Genomic DNA, 16,170 nt, shown 5'->3' on the forward strand with positions numbered 1-16,170 from the left:
AGAAAAAAAACTAACCGATTGTATTGAAGCTGGCATGGGGACAAGACAGAAAGATTCCCTAAGTCCTCTATTGTTTAACCTTATTATGGATGAAATAATAAAAAGGTAAGAACTAAAAAATGATACTAAATGGGAGGAAAACAACAAAATAATCTGCTATGCAAACAACGCATTACAACTCTCTTAAAGTGAAGATGATTTACAACGTATGCTGTACCATTTTAATATAACCGTCAGAGAATTTTTTTTGAACATCCCATTTATTTACAATCTGTAATAAGGATTACAATAAGTAAATTGTTTAATTAGATTACAAGAGACTTGCAGGAGACTATCCAGTGACAATAACCTATTAAATCATAATTTTAGTAACAAAATTATTTGTGACTCTAATATAATGTTTATAATTAATGTTAATAAATAAATGTTTATAATAAAACAACTGTTTTCTTTTTGCGAATATGTGTTTCTACCACTTTAATCTGCGGTCCAAGTGCATACCTAAATATTTTACATCATCCTTTTGTTGTCTTCTTCTTAAAGTGCCTATCCGTTCCGGATGTTGGCGATCATCACGGCTATCTTTACTTTGTTTATTGCAGCGCGGAACAGTTCAGTGGTAGTAGTTTTTTGTTGTAGTATTTGGTTATTTAATGAGACGGTTGGGCATGTACCTTTTCGATTAGTGAACGTTATATGTACTCACTTGCTTTCGTTAACTTTAATTCGCCATGTTTGTAACCAAATCTTCATTTTGTCGAGATTGGTCTGGAGCAGTTGTTAGGCGATATACGGGTTTGAGTGAGCCGAAAGGATTGCTGTGTCGTCTGCGTATGTGGCTGTGACGATGTTTTGACTAGTAGGCAGATCTGCTGTGTAAAGTAGGTAGAGAACAGGTCCAAAGACACTACCCTGGGGTACTCCAGCTTCAATTGGATATAAGTTAGTGCACTGATTCTGACTGACTTGAGGATTAGAAAGTAGTTGAGAGGAAGGACTTGTCCTATTTTGTATAGCAGGCCAGTGTGCCAGACTTGCCAGATCAAAAGTCTGCAAGATATCCAAAAAGGCTTCAGAACAGTATTTCTTCTCTTCTAAGGCTTTGTTTATGGAATTGCAGATTCGGTGAATTTGCTCAATGGTAGCATGCTGTTGTCTAAATCCAAACTGGTGGTTGGGTATTAGCTGCTGTTGTACGAGGATTGGCTGTAATCTGTCTAGTAGTAGTTTTTCAAAAACCTTTGACATCACTGAAAGTAGACTGATAGGTCTATAGGACTTAACTTCTTCTACAGGTTTGCCTTGTTTGGGTATTAAAATGATCTGTGCAACTTTTCACAAAAGGGGATAGTAACCAGTTTTTAGGATTGCATTAAAAATCTGTGTTAAATATTGCACTCCTTTCTTGGGAAGTTCTTTTATTAAGTCGAACCCCTGGGGATTCAGATCTGTTTGGATTTTGTTGAAAACTTGTTTGGTAGTGAATTTCTCCAATGGTGCTTCTAGTTGATATGGAGATTCTAAATACGATTGTATATTATATTCTGCATCGGGGTTGTTGTTTTGAGTATGTGGTTGGAACACTTCCTCCAGGTATTTCGCAAAGATTGTGGCTTTTTCTTTGTTACTTTGGCCCGTTGTCCGTTACTGGCATGGATAGGTGGATTAGAAAGTTTGTGGTGGATTAATTTTTCGTGTTGCCTTCTATAGTGAGTATTCGAAGGCTTCCGTGGCAGATAGATTTTGTAAATATCGTTTTATGTCATTGTTTTTATTGTTGTTTAACAATGTTTTTAATCTTGCTGTAGCTTGGTTTAATCTATTTTTATCCTGAGGTGCTTGGGTTCTTTTCGTTGGGTAAGTCTTTTGTACGATTGCTTTTGTTTATGTAGGTGTTGACTGCCAGCCAGCTTCCTGAATTATTCACTACTTAGTGCATCGAATCTGTTAGAAGTTGGAGTCGGCGAGTTCAGCCAGTAATCGTTTATTTTTGTTTGCTTTACATTTCTTTTGTCTGGACTAGTTCGTTGCCTTTTGTTGGAGTTTTCGACTTTTTTCCACATTTCGGATTGATTTAGAGGGGTGGAAGGTGGGTTAATACATTGGGGTTGCTGTAAGGGTTGAAAGTGAGACGTGTTTAAAGGTTGAGAAATTTGCATATTACCTTGTAATTGTTGATGAGTGCACATTTGGTATTGTGGATCGTACGTCACTGGCTGTTGACTCGTAGTTGGCTCGCAATTCATCGGCTGGTTTGATTGCAGAATATGCTGGTTTATCGCTGTAGAAGCGTAGCCCATTTTCGTTTTTTTGGTCCCATTAACAATCACTTAATTTGTTTCACGACAAAAAACTGGATTTTTATTTTTATTTTTATATTTAACTAAAGATAAGCAGAATGCCGGTAATATGGACTGTCTTGTTTGATATTCAAACAGTGACTGTTTGAATTTTCCCTAAAAAGACAGCTGGTTATAACAGCAAATTTACTAAGATGTAAATTGGAGTTGGAAGGTCAGATAATAGAACAAGTGAAGGTTTTTTTTCTAGCTACAGAAAGCTCGAAAAAGAAGTGGAAAATCAAATGAAAAGAGGCAACAGAGCCGCGGGTTGCCTGAATGAAACAATATGAAGAAATAAAAATATCGGGAAACAAATGAAAGGCAGAATTTACGAAACAGTCATCAGACCAATAATGTCACACGCTGCAGGCAGAAACACGACCTGACACAGAAAGGACAAAATAAATGTTAGAAATAGCAGAGATGAAAACACTTAGAAAAATTGATGATAAAACACTATGTGATAGAGCTAGAAGAACAGATATACGACGTAGATGGAAGATGAAGAACATCAAGAACTGGGTAAGAAATAGAAAAGTAGAATGGAACGATCATATAACAAACAAACAAACAGTCATTATCATCATCACTGGCTCGACAACCCTTTTTGGGTCTTGGCCTGTTCCAGGATTCTTCTCCATTCTGATCTGTTTCGTGCTTTTTTTCATCAGTCTTTTATTTTTAAGGTTGTTATATCATTTTCTATTTGTTCTAAGTATCTCAGCTTCGGTCTTCCTCTTGTTCTTTTTCCTACCGGCATCTGTTTGAATATTTTGTGTGGTATTCCGCCTTCTTCCATTCTTTCTACATGTCCTATCCAACGCAGCCGTCCTATTTTAATAATTGTTGAAAAAAATTGTGTAAATGACTCATAGATGGCGCAATTGGCAACGTTATTAAATGGCGAATGAATTGAGTATAAGATAAAGGGAGTCGCCAATTAATTTGTTTGTCAAAAGCGGTCCCCAATCTAAGAAAGTTCGTGAAACAGTGCTTTAATCTATTCTTATCCTGTTTAAAATAATTTAATTAAATGTAATATTGGAAATTTGCGGATGATTTATTTTCTCTATAAAAATTATAGAGAAAACAAATATTAATTGTTATACTTTCTTCTAGAACTAAAAGAGGTAATCCGACCGATAGTTTAGCAACAATTAGAAAAAAATTAAATGATGGAAAAAGAAAAGAAGAAATGATGGCCGCTGATGCTGATGCTCGAATGGAACCGAATGATACGGATTCGGCGAAAAATGCAGAGGCTCATTCCGATTATGGACATAAACAAAGTGAGTGATCTTTACATATTTACTTGTAATATTATATTTTGTTTTTTATTTCGTTATCAAATATTATTACTTACTGGAAAAAATAAATAAATACGCTAGCTGAATGTAAAATCTATTTTTAAATACAAAAGTGCTCTGTTAAATTTTACTATATTTTTACCAGACTAGTCATTTTTTTCTACCCTAATTCGAAAATTGAAAAGCATTCTGAAATGTTACTTTGTGTTAAATAATATAAATTTTTTAAATGTTTAATTATAGAAAATATGAAAATTACAAAAATTATAAATTTTAACTGTTTTTTTAAAAAATTTACTCGGAGTCGAGTCGTGCGTATCCTTTTATGCATATAAAATAACTGAAATCAAATTGAGTTTTAGTAAATACAATGGAATTGTTATATTTCACATAAAATTACCGGGTAAGAACTATTCAAATTTCAATAATTTCATTACGTCTATCACGGCACAAGTCTTCATTAAAAGTTTCTTGTTCGTTTCCTTCTTTCGAAGTTGACCGAAAAGACTTAAAAACCGGGGTATGATATTTTGTTCCAGATTTAGTTTTGTCTTCTTTGGCTAAATATGACAGTTCTTACATGTTGATATATCTGAAATCTCTTTCCGCTTGCAGTCGTTAATAGATTTTTTTATATAAATAACTACAGTTAGAACCGATTTCTTTATTACCTTAAACTAAAAGTATTAACAGAAGAAATTCCTGCTCGAATTAAAAGAATAAACTTCACCCTTATTGCATCTCAGTTACTGATATCTCAGCAATTGTTAAAATATCTATTTTATAATAAAATATACATAAATAAGTATTGATATTATATTAAAATTTAATTACATTATTCTTGTTTTTTTGACGTTAATTTATGCAATTATTAAAATATTTTAATTATTAAATTATTATAAAGCAAATATAGAAAAGTATTAAATATTTATTACTTACAATTTTGCCACAGACTAAACAATAAAATTTGTTCATATTCATAGATAGATAGCTCTTTGTAATGTTTAATCCAAGTAGCAACACTAGCTACCTTGGCATTTTAAGATCGGTATAGTTAACAAATGAAACAAGCTCAACTGACGATGCTTAAGTTTTCGCTTTCACTTTTAAGAACAAAACGATTTGCAAAAGGACAATTTTATTCATACGCGATGCATTAAACTTATGGGATTATAATCAGTTACCTGCTACAATATTAAGAATATTAGGTAGTATCTATAAGTACTATCGGTAATATTGAAGACTAAATTATTAAAACAAAATAAATATTATAATTTCCAGATAATCAGTCGTTCCATTATTTACGGTTAGATAAATATTCTTTAAAATCCGCAATTCCAAATAAATTGACGTTGATGCATATTATACAATTTTTTGTATACATAAATATGCAAAATCTCCAAATATTTGCATAAAATATGTAAAATATGCAATATATGCATTTTGTATATTTGTTTAAGTCTAGTTATGAGCTTATCATGTTTTACTCTATTATTTGTTTATTAAAAACTGTCAAAAAATAAAACGATTGTCAAAAACCTATTATTCATTATTTCTTGTTTTACGTTGAAAAATATTAAAATTTTAGTTAAGTTTTGGTTTTAAAAATGGCTGTTTTTAAAAACATCTGGAATTTAGTCGATAAATGTGAAGCAGTTATTATTTTTGGAGGGGCTAGCCGTAACTAACCAACAGCCATAAGAATTTTTAATTAACGATTCCCTGACCGTCAAATTGACATTATTTTAGATCCATTATTTATCAATTTTTTGAATCTAGCAACATACAAAACACAAAGCGGTCTGGTAGAAAATTCACTATGATTGGATGATATACTAAATCTTATATACTAAAACGCTAAGCCCTTTTCTTGTCCACCACTTTATTCAAAAACCATATTAGATAATTAAAATATTTTTTCGGAATATTATTAGTATTACGTATGAGATTGTCAAGATATACTTTTGGTACAAAAATTCACTTCCGGTTTTGAGATGACCGGAAGTTAAAATTTACTTTAAGTTTTAGACCCCACAATGTATATGTGTGACCGGAAGTGACCCGAAACGCGCATAAAACGTGAAGATAGAGCAAATCTGACACCGGATTCGTGATCAGCATGCAAAATTAACTGCTAAATGATATCCATGTCGACATTTGATGAACTAAAAATTGCATTCCGGTTTTGAGGTCTACTTCCGGTTTCGTTTTTATTAGTCAAATCAATAGAGAATTCAACGTAGAGTTCAAAAATGTAAGTTCACGAAATTATCATTTATTGATAAAAATATTTTTACTTCCGGTCATTGTATATATTGTATATTTTTCTCGCAAAATAAAAATTTCATTTAAAAAACTCGATGTCGAGTTGGTCCGCTAGTATCCACTAATACACACATAAATGTTTTGTCACAATTCGTTGTAGATCCATCTGTATCAAGCGGAAGTGTAGCTCGTGTTTGCGATGTGAGTCAAAAACTAGTTTTGAAACTACTTAAAAACAATAAATGACATCCATATAAACCGCAAATGGTTCACAAACTAATGGAAGGTGATCCAGACACACGAACGAAATATTGTAAAAATACGACCACCAATATTGAACAATATCACGATTATTTGAAGCATATTTGCTTTAATGATTAAGCTACTTTTGATTTGAATGGCTACGTTTACAGTCAGAATGTCGGCAGGTAATCCACAATTTCCGGAGAAGTTTAATACATGGACAGGTATAAATAATCTTGTATGCCCAATTTTCCTGGCCGGAAATTTAAGTTGCGAAAAATACCTTAGTATGTTGGAGAATGACACTATAGCTGCAATAATCGACATAATCAAAATCATCTACAAGATTCTCACCAGTACATAATTTTCTAGCAAGATGGAGCTTTGTTTCATTATGCACGCAGAGTCCGAAATTATTTAAACAAAGTTTTTTCGGATGGTGGATTGGGAGACCCATAGAATGGCCACCTAGATCACCGGATTTTACTCTATTAGATATTTTTGTGAGATTACGTAAAGTCTAAGGTATACCAGATAAATCAACAAAATGTTGCTGATCTACATCAGAGAAAAATCAAATAGAGAAATGATACAGAATGTTAGAGAAGAAACAAAAAATAGGTTATTCTACTGTTAACAGGTAAATGGTGAACATTTTGAACACCTAATAAATTAAAGTTTTGAGTTTTTATTATTGAAATATATTAACACGTTCCCTGCCATGTTGGTCCGATGGGACCATCGCTGATGTTGCTTCAATAGGACACGTTGGTCCAATGGGGCCAACGCAAGTTTTACATTAACAGGCCATGTTGGCCCTATGAGACCAACATTTATTCCGATATGTACCGAGCCGTTGGTGTTTATTTAGTATTAAATAACCATGGGAATGGACCAACGAGCTCTACAAGCTATGTGCTTTATACAGAATTTGTGCGATTTCTTGAATATGACAAATGTGGTCCCATATGAGTCAAAAACGTTATTTACAACTTTGGAATAATATATACAAACATGTTTTTCAACAACAGAAAAATCAAACTATGTAAAACAACCAATAAAAAAAGTTATTCAAGTTCTATGTAATTCATTAAAACAACCTATACACAGAAAAGGTTTCTTGTTGCAGCTGTTGCAAAAGGTGTTTACCTTTTTAGTTTTGTTCATAGCATACTGACGGCCGTGTTGCTCACTATTTCTTTGTAGCAGTTCTTGCAAATCTTCCTTCGTTGATGTTTACTTTCGTCTGCCTTCTGTTCAATATGATGGTGATTATTTGATACTCTTCGTGGTACTGTGGTGGTTTAATTATAAGTAACTAGATGTTTCACTATTTTTTTTTTAAATCAGTCTCCGACATGTTGTTATTTGTTACAAGCTTATATATTAAAAAAGAATTTAAAACTGATGTAGTCAATAATAATTCAAACCCCACTTTTTTAAATCATTTTACGCTTTTCCTTAGATAAGTCCGTTATCATCCGTTTGGTCAGATAAGTCTACTGTCGCTTTGCCTTTATTGTAATCTAGTACCACTTTGGGTTTCAGTTTAGTTTGTCGGTTACAAGAAACTTCGACCATGTCATTGCCGTGTTTAGTAGAAAGCATGTAAATATTTCTTTTGTCTTTCTAGTCCGTAATGATCACTCCATCATCATTTTCCATAGAAGCAATCTGCCCTTTATTTAATTTTGCAGCTACTACTTCTTGAGGTATATATTTTCGATTTTTTCTAACAGTTCCTATCAGGTGTGTATCGACGGAAAACATTTTTTTTGCTAGCGGTAAACTTGTATACCAATTATCGGTTATCAACGTTCTTCCTTGATGTACTAAATAAGATATAGTACAACGCTTTCTGGAGTGACGTTGAAACTATTTTCTTTCCCTGCATATACTTTGAAATTCTAAGTTCCAGAAAATACTTTAAAAATTTTTACACCACATTTGTGTCTTTTTGACTTAGTGTACTGTTTAAACCCCAAGCGTCCCCTAAAGGGTAATAGGGTATCATCGATGCAGACATATTCTTCCGGACGTATAAAGACTTAAAATTTGCAGTCAGAATGTCGACAAGTGGCTGTAACTTATAAAGTTTATCACTTGTATCTGCCAATTATCTTAAATTATCATTAAAGTGAAACATCCTTAACAGTTTCTCGAATTGATTTCTAGACATTACATTCTTTGCAAAATTATTATGAAACAGGTTATCGTTACTACAATAGTCTGCGATTTTCCGAATTTTCACAAAACCCATCCAGGCAACTAGTCCTAAAAATTTTCTAATTTCAATATTTGTCGTTGGAATCCAGTCATGTAAGCGAAAGCTTGGTGTTGCGTCTGCAGCCAGTACAGACTGAATTGCATATATATTTGTTTGGTTACAAATCAGACAAATCACTCTGTTATCGACCACAGCATCAAAAAAGTCACCAGACGTACCATTTGCCAACATTGCAGCTACTTCATCATTTACTCCTGACGGAATAGAAAAAGGTGCTATTAGCTTATAATTACCTACTACTAGGCCATAGTGGATCTTCACTACGTTGCGGATCTAAGTTCGGTTCTGGAACGAGTATTGAATTTAAGTTCAATCCTGGAACGATATTACCTTAAATATTACCATTAGGTTGTTCTGGATCATGCATTGAATTTAAGTTCGGTCCTGTATTGATATTATCGTGAACATGACGAGTAGGTTGTGAATCTAATTTTTTTTTTTTTTCTGTAAAGACTTTCGTACATTTTCCACCGTTTCTTCTGAATCTGACGAATCTGATTCTTCTTCTGAACTACATAGGTACTCACTATCAGAAGATTCGAATGGTTCATCATCGTCATCCGAAAGTTCTCCAAAATTTATTGCAATGTTTTGCAATTCCCGCTCTGTCAGAGATTTAGAACGTTGAGACATACAGACTAAAATTACACAATATGTTGTAAAAATAATGTATTTTAAACATTATTAAATACTTACAGCAATTTATTCTTTCAATTTATTGAAATGAAAAACAACCAACAATAAAACATAATCCGTACATTTGTTATATGGTGGCTCATAGGCACACTTAAAAAAAGGGATGGTTGGCTCACAGAGGCATTGATTTAGAAAATATAGTCGGCAGCGAACGTGTTAATGTAACAGATGGAAAATTCTTAATATTTAACCAATTAATTAATAAGCAAAAATTATTAGTGAAATATATTTTTGGAATTCTATTTTGATAACCTTTCCTTTCCCTTTTGTTATGAAAAAAAAGATGTTACAGTAGGCTATACAGTATACTAGCTCTAAGCTTTATACTTTATGTTATTTATATTTTTAAATTTAAATAATATTTTTAAACTAAGTGATTTTATTACTTATTTATTATTTATATTTTAAACAAATTATATTATATTCAAATAACTCAATGAATTATTAAGTTTGCTCGTAATGCCACCTGTTGACGTATTAACAAAGCATACATTGTTTACTTCTGACAGAACTGTCAAATTCAAACGAAATAATAAACTATAATAAAATATAAATAAATATCATTTGATAGTAAATTTAATTATTATATAACCTAAATGAATGGCTCCCGTCAGTAACGTTCTAAGCGACATAATGTTTAAAATCGGGTTTTCTGTTCAGAAACGTTCTATACGATATCCCAGACATGGCAAAGGTGTTTTCATGTTGTTATCATAGAAGTTGTCAGCACTGTGACTAGCGTTGCCCGCCACTTTTCGGACCTTGTCGCGCAGTAACGTTCCAAGCGCCCGAAGATGTCTACATCGCTGTGTGTCAGTTTAACACCATCTGATACAAATCGGTTAAACCGAAGTAAAAGCAGGAAACTTAACATCGCTCACTGGTCTAGAAATGTGCGTAAGGTTTTTAGAAATGTAGGGAAACCTTATTTAACTGAGAAGAGGAAGCCTAAACCAGGAAAACTTCCTCCACATGAGGTGAGTGCAGTAACGTTCATGTTTCATAATATTGTGCATTTTTTAAGTTTTCAGTTTTCGCTTTTAAAATAGCGTTATTTAACTTAAGCTTTACAACTCAAGTCAAAACACTGAAACAGTTATGGGCATTTTCAATTTTAACCAATAAATAACCTTTTTTGGGACCAATTTGTCATAATCTGGGTTTTAGGGTCTGCAGCTGCCAAAACCATTGTGGGGATATTCAGGATGAAGACAAAGTAGTTTTGTTCCAGGAATTTTACAAACTCGACTACAACGGCCAGTCATCGTATCTAAATGAGGTTTGCATTAAGATTGGTGAGTGAAGATGTTTCTAAGAGACAGAGTAGTGTAGAGTATTACATTAAAACTAATGGGTCTTCACTTAGAATTTGCAGAAAAACTCTGTCACATTTTTCAAATTACTCCTCGTAGAGGTCAGATGTTGGTAGAAAAAGTTAAGTTCAGGAAACCACTGAATGATGGTCGTGGGACCTATGGTAATCGACCAAACCGCATTTCCGATGAAAATAGGGATCTTGTTATGAGCCATGTAGCTTCATTTCCTTTACAAGAGAATCATTATTTTAGACATCAAAGTAGCAAACAGTGTTTGACACCTGATTTAGGTGTATATAAAATGTGGAACCTTTTTAAGGAAAAATACCCTGGTACAAGAGTTAATTTACACTACCATCGGAACATGTTTAAAATAAAATTTAATTTAAGATTTTGTGTCCCGCGCACAGATACTTGTAAACAATGCGACTCTTTTTTCATAAAAATGAAGTTAACAACAACAGCTAACAATGCTTTGTTTAATCAAATAGAGATAGAGAGTCAATTGCATCATGCTAGAGCTGACGGTAGATACAAGACTCTAGCAAATGGCAAAACGACAGGTGAACTTAACAAAGACACCATTGTACTTTATGTTGACTTGCAACAGGTGCTGTATCGCTCAACTCTAAATCATGGAGACGTCTTTTACCAAAGACAGCTATCGTGCTACAACCTATGTGTCCATGACCAGGGCAACAACAAAGCAATGATGTTTCTTTGTGACGAAACTAAAGGAAAACGAGGCTCTGCAGAAATTGCCTCATGCATCCTTGCATATTTCACCCATCATTTTCCCCTATTAGAAGATAACATGACCCGTAACTTAATCATATTGTCAGATCGTTGTACAGGACAGAATAATAACTGGAAAATGGTAGCTCTTATGCAACATTTTGTTGTAAATAAATTGTTCACTACTGTGGAACAGAAATTCTTAATAACAGGACACAGCTTTTTACCCTGTGATAGGGACTTTGCCCTGATTGAGCGTCATAAGAAATCTGCAATGGTTTATGTTCCTTTCCAGTGGGTAGAAGTAATTACAGCTGCTTCAAAAAAGTTTTCTGTCTATTTAATATCTACTGAAAACTTTAAAGATTTTATTATTGAAAATTCTTTGAGAACAGTAAACTTTCGAATAACTCATTTTGTGTGGTTCAAACTGACACATGATGATCCAACTTCATTGCAAGCCAGAATCTCCCACAACATCCTTCAGCCATGGCATACTCAATGCCTTGCAAAGAAAGCAGCAAGAAGGAGGAACGTCTATCTCCCTCCAGTAAAAGTCGCAACATTTCGCAGACTTTATGAAGGACAACTTCCAATAAAAAAAAGAGAAAAAGAAGGATCTCATGTCAATGATGCCATATGTGCCTGAGGAATTCAGGGAATTTTATAAAACTATATCTGTTTATGACCAGGACTAAACTAAACTAAAATATTTAAAAGCAAGCTGTTTTTATATTGATATTTTGTATTACTTTAACTTTTTAAATTGTATTATTTTCATAACTTTGACAGGTATTATTTTGTATAATAATGTTTATATTTTTTCGTATAGTGGCATTATCGTTTAGTTCAAAAACTCATTCATTAGGTATTTTATTTTATAATTTATAAATAATTTTTTGATACTATATAAGTTTTCAAATATGTATGCTACTTCTATAAGTCTTTTTTTTTAAATTGGTTTTACGATTGTGTCTGTAAAATAAAGTTACTTTTTAACATGTGAACGTGTTGATTATTTCATGCAATAACGTTTCAACCGACATTACTTCCGTAAAAAGTTACAACAACGTTCTAAGCGACAGTCGTTTAGAACGTTGTTGCAATTAAAAATTTACTATTTTGCTTATACCTTTATTACTACTTTGTGTAACTTAAAGGTTTTACTACTGATGTTTTACAAAAAGCTTTACAATAATATTGCTATAATATTTTAAGGTATTAACTTATTTTTTATCGCTAAAAATGTTTTTTTCACTTCCTGAAAATTTTTTAAACTGGCGCTTGGAACGTTACTGGAGGGACCCATTCAAATATGTTTAAAAATAATAATTGTATTTATATTAAATTATTTTAAAACGAGAATTATTATAAAAATTTAAACAGATGATTCAATGTTGTTAATCGAATGACATTAATACTTGTATTAAATTTTGACAATCGTTACGAATCGAATCTTTTAGTGACAGATATTTTTTTAATTCTTTACTTCTCATTTAATGTCTATATTTTGTTAAATATTTTTCATGCCGTTTTTAATTTACACCTGCTTAGAGTAAAAATATGATGACTAGAAACGAATTGATCGAGAGTAGGGAACCGATGTCAAGAATGCTATTCTATGACGCTACTCATGACGACGCCGTCTTGTCGCGCTAGTTCCGTGAGGTACGCCTCAGCATTTTACTGTAGAGAAAATAACGCCAGTGTAGAAGCTTCGCTTTAAAAATATACCTAATCTTAGAAGAATTTTGTTCACTTTTATATGTGATAAGTTCATTTCTCTGTCTTAAAAGAATGTGTTAACAATTCCCGTACCTATATAGTGCTAATACTAGTGTAAGCAGTTAATCTGTGCAATCTTTTCCATTCCCAAAATCTATTTTGGAATATGTCTCCTAAACAAATGGGGACACATAATACAAAAGTAAGACTAATTAGTCTCTCCCTCATAATGTTAAAACACTAAATAGGTCCGAAATATAAAACGTTAAAGTAGTAGAAATTTTATAAGATATAAGTTCGTTGAATAAAATTTCTTAATATTATGTTTATTATTATGTTTTTGTCTTAAAGTCCTTAGTTTCTTAAAAACATTTTTTTGTTTTAGTTTAATATATTCTTTTAAACCTCTTATAATACGTTTAGTCCTTTTGTTTGATGTTTTGAGAGTGATGTTTTTAAACTAATAATCAACAATTATTTTATTAGGAAAGACGAACGTGGAGCAATTGTACAACAGAAACAACGACAAAATTAGGATCCTCCATCAACAGCACGCCGTGGAAAAACTGCATGAATTCGAAGCTGGAGTCGACTGCGATTTCGAGAATGATTGCGTTTGGACGTGGCGGAAAGATATTGCGAACGGATTCTTTATCACCTCTGGCACGAAGTACGGACTCAACGAAACGGGGCCCAGAACGGATGCTGATAATAGCGAAGGAGGTAAGATTAATTATTGTTTGTGTAGAGCAGGATCTTTATGTCTGATTCTTAGAACGAAGTCGGCGAGAGATATATCGGAGTTTTATGTGTTCTCAGAAATTGTCAAATATTAGGATGTTCGAACCTTAACCTTTAAAACCCCGAATTAAGGGAGGTTTTATCTTAAAAAGCATATCTTGTTATCTTAATAAGGGACGAACCTACATTTTATATAAAAAACTTAATTAACAAATAATCGCATTTCTTTGTTTATTTGATATGCATCAAAAACAGACTTTTTAAGAACGCTTATTAACATCGTTTTAGTTAAATTTTCTCTTATTGCAAAAATGACAATGTACTGGACATACTGAATAAATATGAATGATACTTGGTACTCACATGAAGAAATACCTCAAAATGTTTAAATTGTGCATAACGTAAAACATTCTTTCGTTTGTCTACTTGCTATATACTTAAGTCGTTCAGAAATTAAAGAACGTTTTGACATTAAAAATTAAAAACAAAAGATTATAACACAAAATTTTATTTACAAAATCACAGTTCTAAACTTCTGTCCCTCTAAGAGTGCCTTCAGTTTTGGGAACACATGATAATCAGAAGACGCGAGGTCTGGACTAAAGGGAGGGTACTAGAACATTTTCCACTGTAGACGTTGAAGTTACACAGTTGAAGTTGAAGAAACACACTGCGTACTTCACATTTGGCGGGATTTTCAATGGGCGCCGCCATTTTAAAATGTTGTAGACGATTATATTATACAACGACGCGTGACCACACAGTAACGAGACTTGGCTTATACCGATGCGACAGACAGAGGTAACTGGCGCATACGAAATTGCGGCGGTGGAGAATCGGCGTCGCTCGTGATGCGCAATCGTTCTTTACTTTATGGACGACCCACGTATATAAAGACATATGTAAAGGCGTTTACATATGCTTTTCTGTCTCCAATTTCTGCTTCTCAGCTCTTTGATGTCCTCCATGACCGCATCACTCTACCTTTCTTTTTTACCTTCTAGTAACCTCCATTGAATGTTTTTGATCTGCCTACAATCCATAATTCTTTCTAGGTGGTGGAACCATTCTAGTTCACGTTACTTAATTTAACTACTGTTAATATACGAGGGTTGTCGTATAGTTTGTCAACCAGTATCCACTCTAATAAATAAATTAACAATCTTTATAAGTGGAGATTTTCACATGAAAATAGGAGTCAAATCAGAAGAAGCAGAGATATCTCTAGAAAATTTTTGGGAGTGGTAGGGGAGACTGGGGGAATTCCCCGCACCTAAGAGGAAATGTTTACAAAAAGTTTCCTATGTGCACAACAAACTTCCAATAATTTAAATACTAAAACTTGTATCTATTGGGAACGTTATTCCCATAAAAAAGTTTTACGGATTTTGAAGAAAAAAAAATTATTTTAAAAAACTGTCATTGCGCGGTATTTTCCCAAGTACTGAGTCATTCTGCGCAGAAATTAAATAAAACTGTATTCGAAAAAAAAAACTATTGTAATTAAGCAAATATTGTAAAAAAAACTTTTTTGGTTATAAAAATAAATTTCTTAAAGACAAAATTTAAAAAAACACATTAAAGAGATAATTCTCTCTTCTGACTGTCTTCCGTTTGACCTTGGCAACTTGGCACACATATCGCACGTATAATGAACTTCTGAATCCCAACCACTAAATTCTGAATAAGTTCAGTTCAAACATATTACGCAACGGTATCAAATTTTCTTGTCTCGTCCGAATTTACCGCTCAGCGAACACTCCTCATTTTCTAATGTTAGATCTACATCATCTAGTTCATCATTATCACAAAGCTTACTCTCATCATAATTTTTGACTCATAATCATTAAAATATAAGTTTCTAACTCCAGCTTTCTTGCTTAAAGGTCGTTTCTTTAGTTTAGTAGCCAGTTTTTCTACAGTTCCTGTCGATTTTTCCTGGTTTCAGTTTTTTGGCCTTTTCAGCTTTTTTTTAAGATTTTTTTCTTATTTTATTTCTAACTGGCGGACCCGACAGACTTCGTTCTGTCAAAGAAATTTGGAATGTGGCAGTTTATTTGTTTAATTCTTGTGAACAGAACCGTCACCATGATGATAGGGTGGTGTGTGAGGGTCAGCTCGGGTGACCTAAGTATCTTCGCTTCCACGAACTTTGGCCACCCTTTTAGACCTACTAAAAATCCCGACTGGGATGTCTGCTAGAGGGCTTAAAACTAAGAGGGGAACAACCTGATTCAAAATAATCTAAAGGGATAGTGGGAACCTAAAGGTGACAAATATTTTATAAAGTGGGTGCTTCAATGACAAAATATAGAGATAATTAATTATTTATTATTATTATTATTATTATTATTATTAACATAGGGTTAATAACCGATGTAATAAAGAATAATGAAATAAAACGTATATAAGTATTTTCAGTAATCGCTTTATTGTAAATCAAGTGAATCATAATTATTAACAAAAATCTGTTTTATTTTTATTGTAGTGCTTTATGATATACAATGTTTTTT

At 32.8% G+C, this 16,170-nt stretch overlaps 1 protein-coding gene across 2 annotated transcripts in view; it reads left to right on the forward strand.

Moving 5' to 3' along the window:
• The window catches only part of Alk (Anaplastic lymphoma kinase), a 200,383-nt gene that overhangs the window by 54,676 nt on the left and 129,537 nt on the right, over positions 1-16,170 (forward strand). For both annotated transcript variants that reach the window (XM_072534741.1, XM_072534740.1), the window contains exons 3-4: positions 3,462-3,631; positions 13,403-13,639. In XM_072534741.1, coding sequence (XP_072390842.1) covers positions 3,462-3,631; positions 13,403-13,639 — 407 coding nt within the window. The remainder of the gene's footprint in view (positions 1-3,461; positions 3,632-13,402; positions 13,640-16,170) is intronic.

This window comes from Diabrotica undecimpunctata, chromosome 6, assembly GCF_040954645.1.
Source record: "Diabrotica undecimpunctata isolate CICGRU chromosome 6, icDiaUnde3, whole genome shotgun sequence".
In the NCBI taxonomy this organism is placed as follows: Eukaryota; Metazoa; Arthropoda; class Insecta; order Coleoptera; family Chrysomelidae; genus Diabrotica; species Diabrotica undecimpunctata.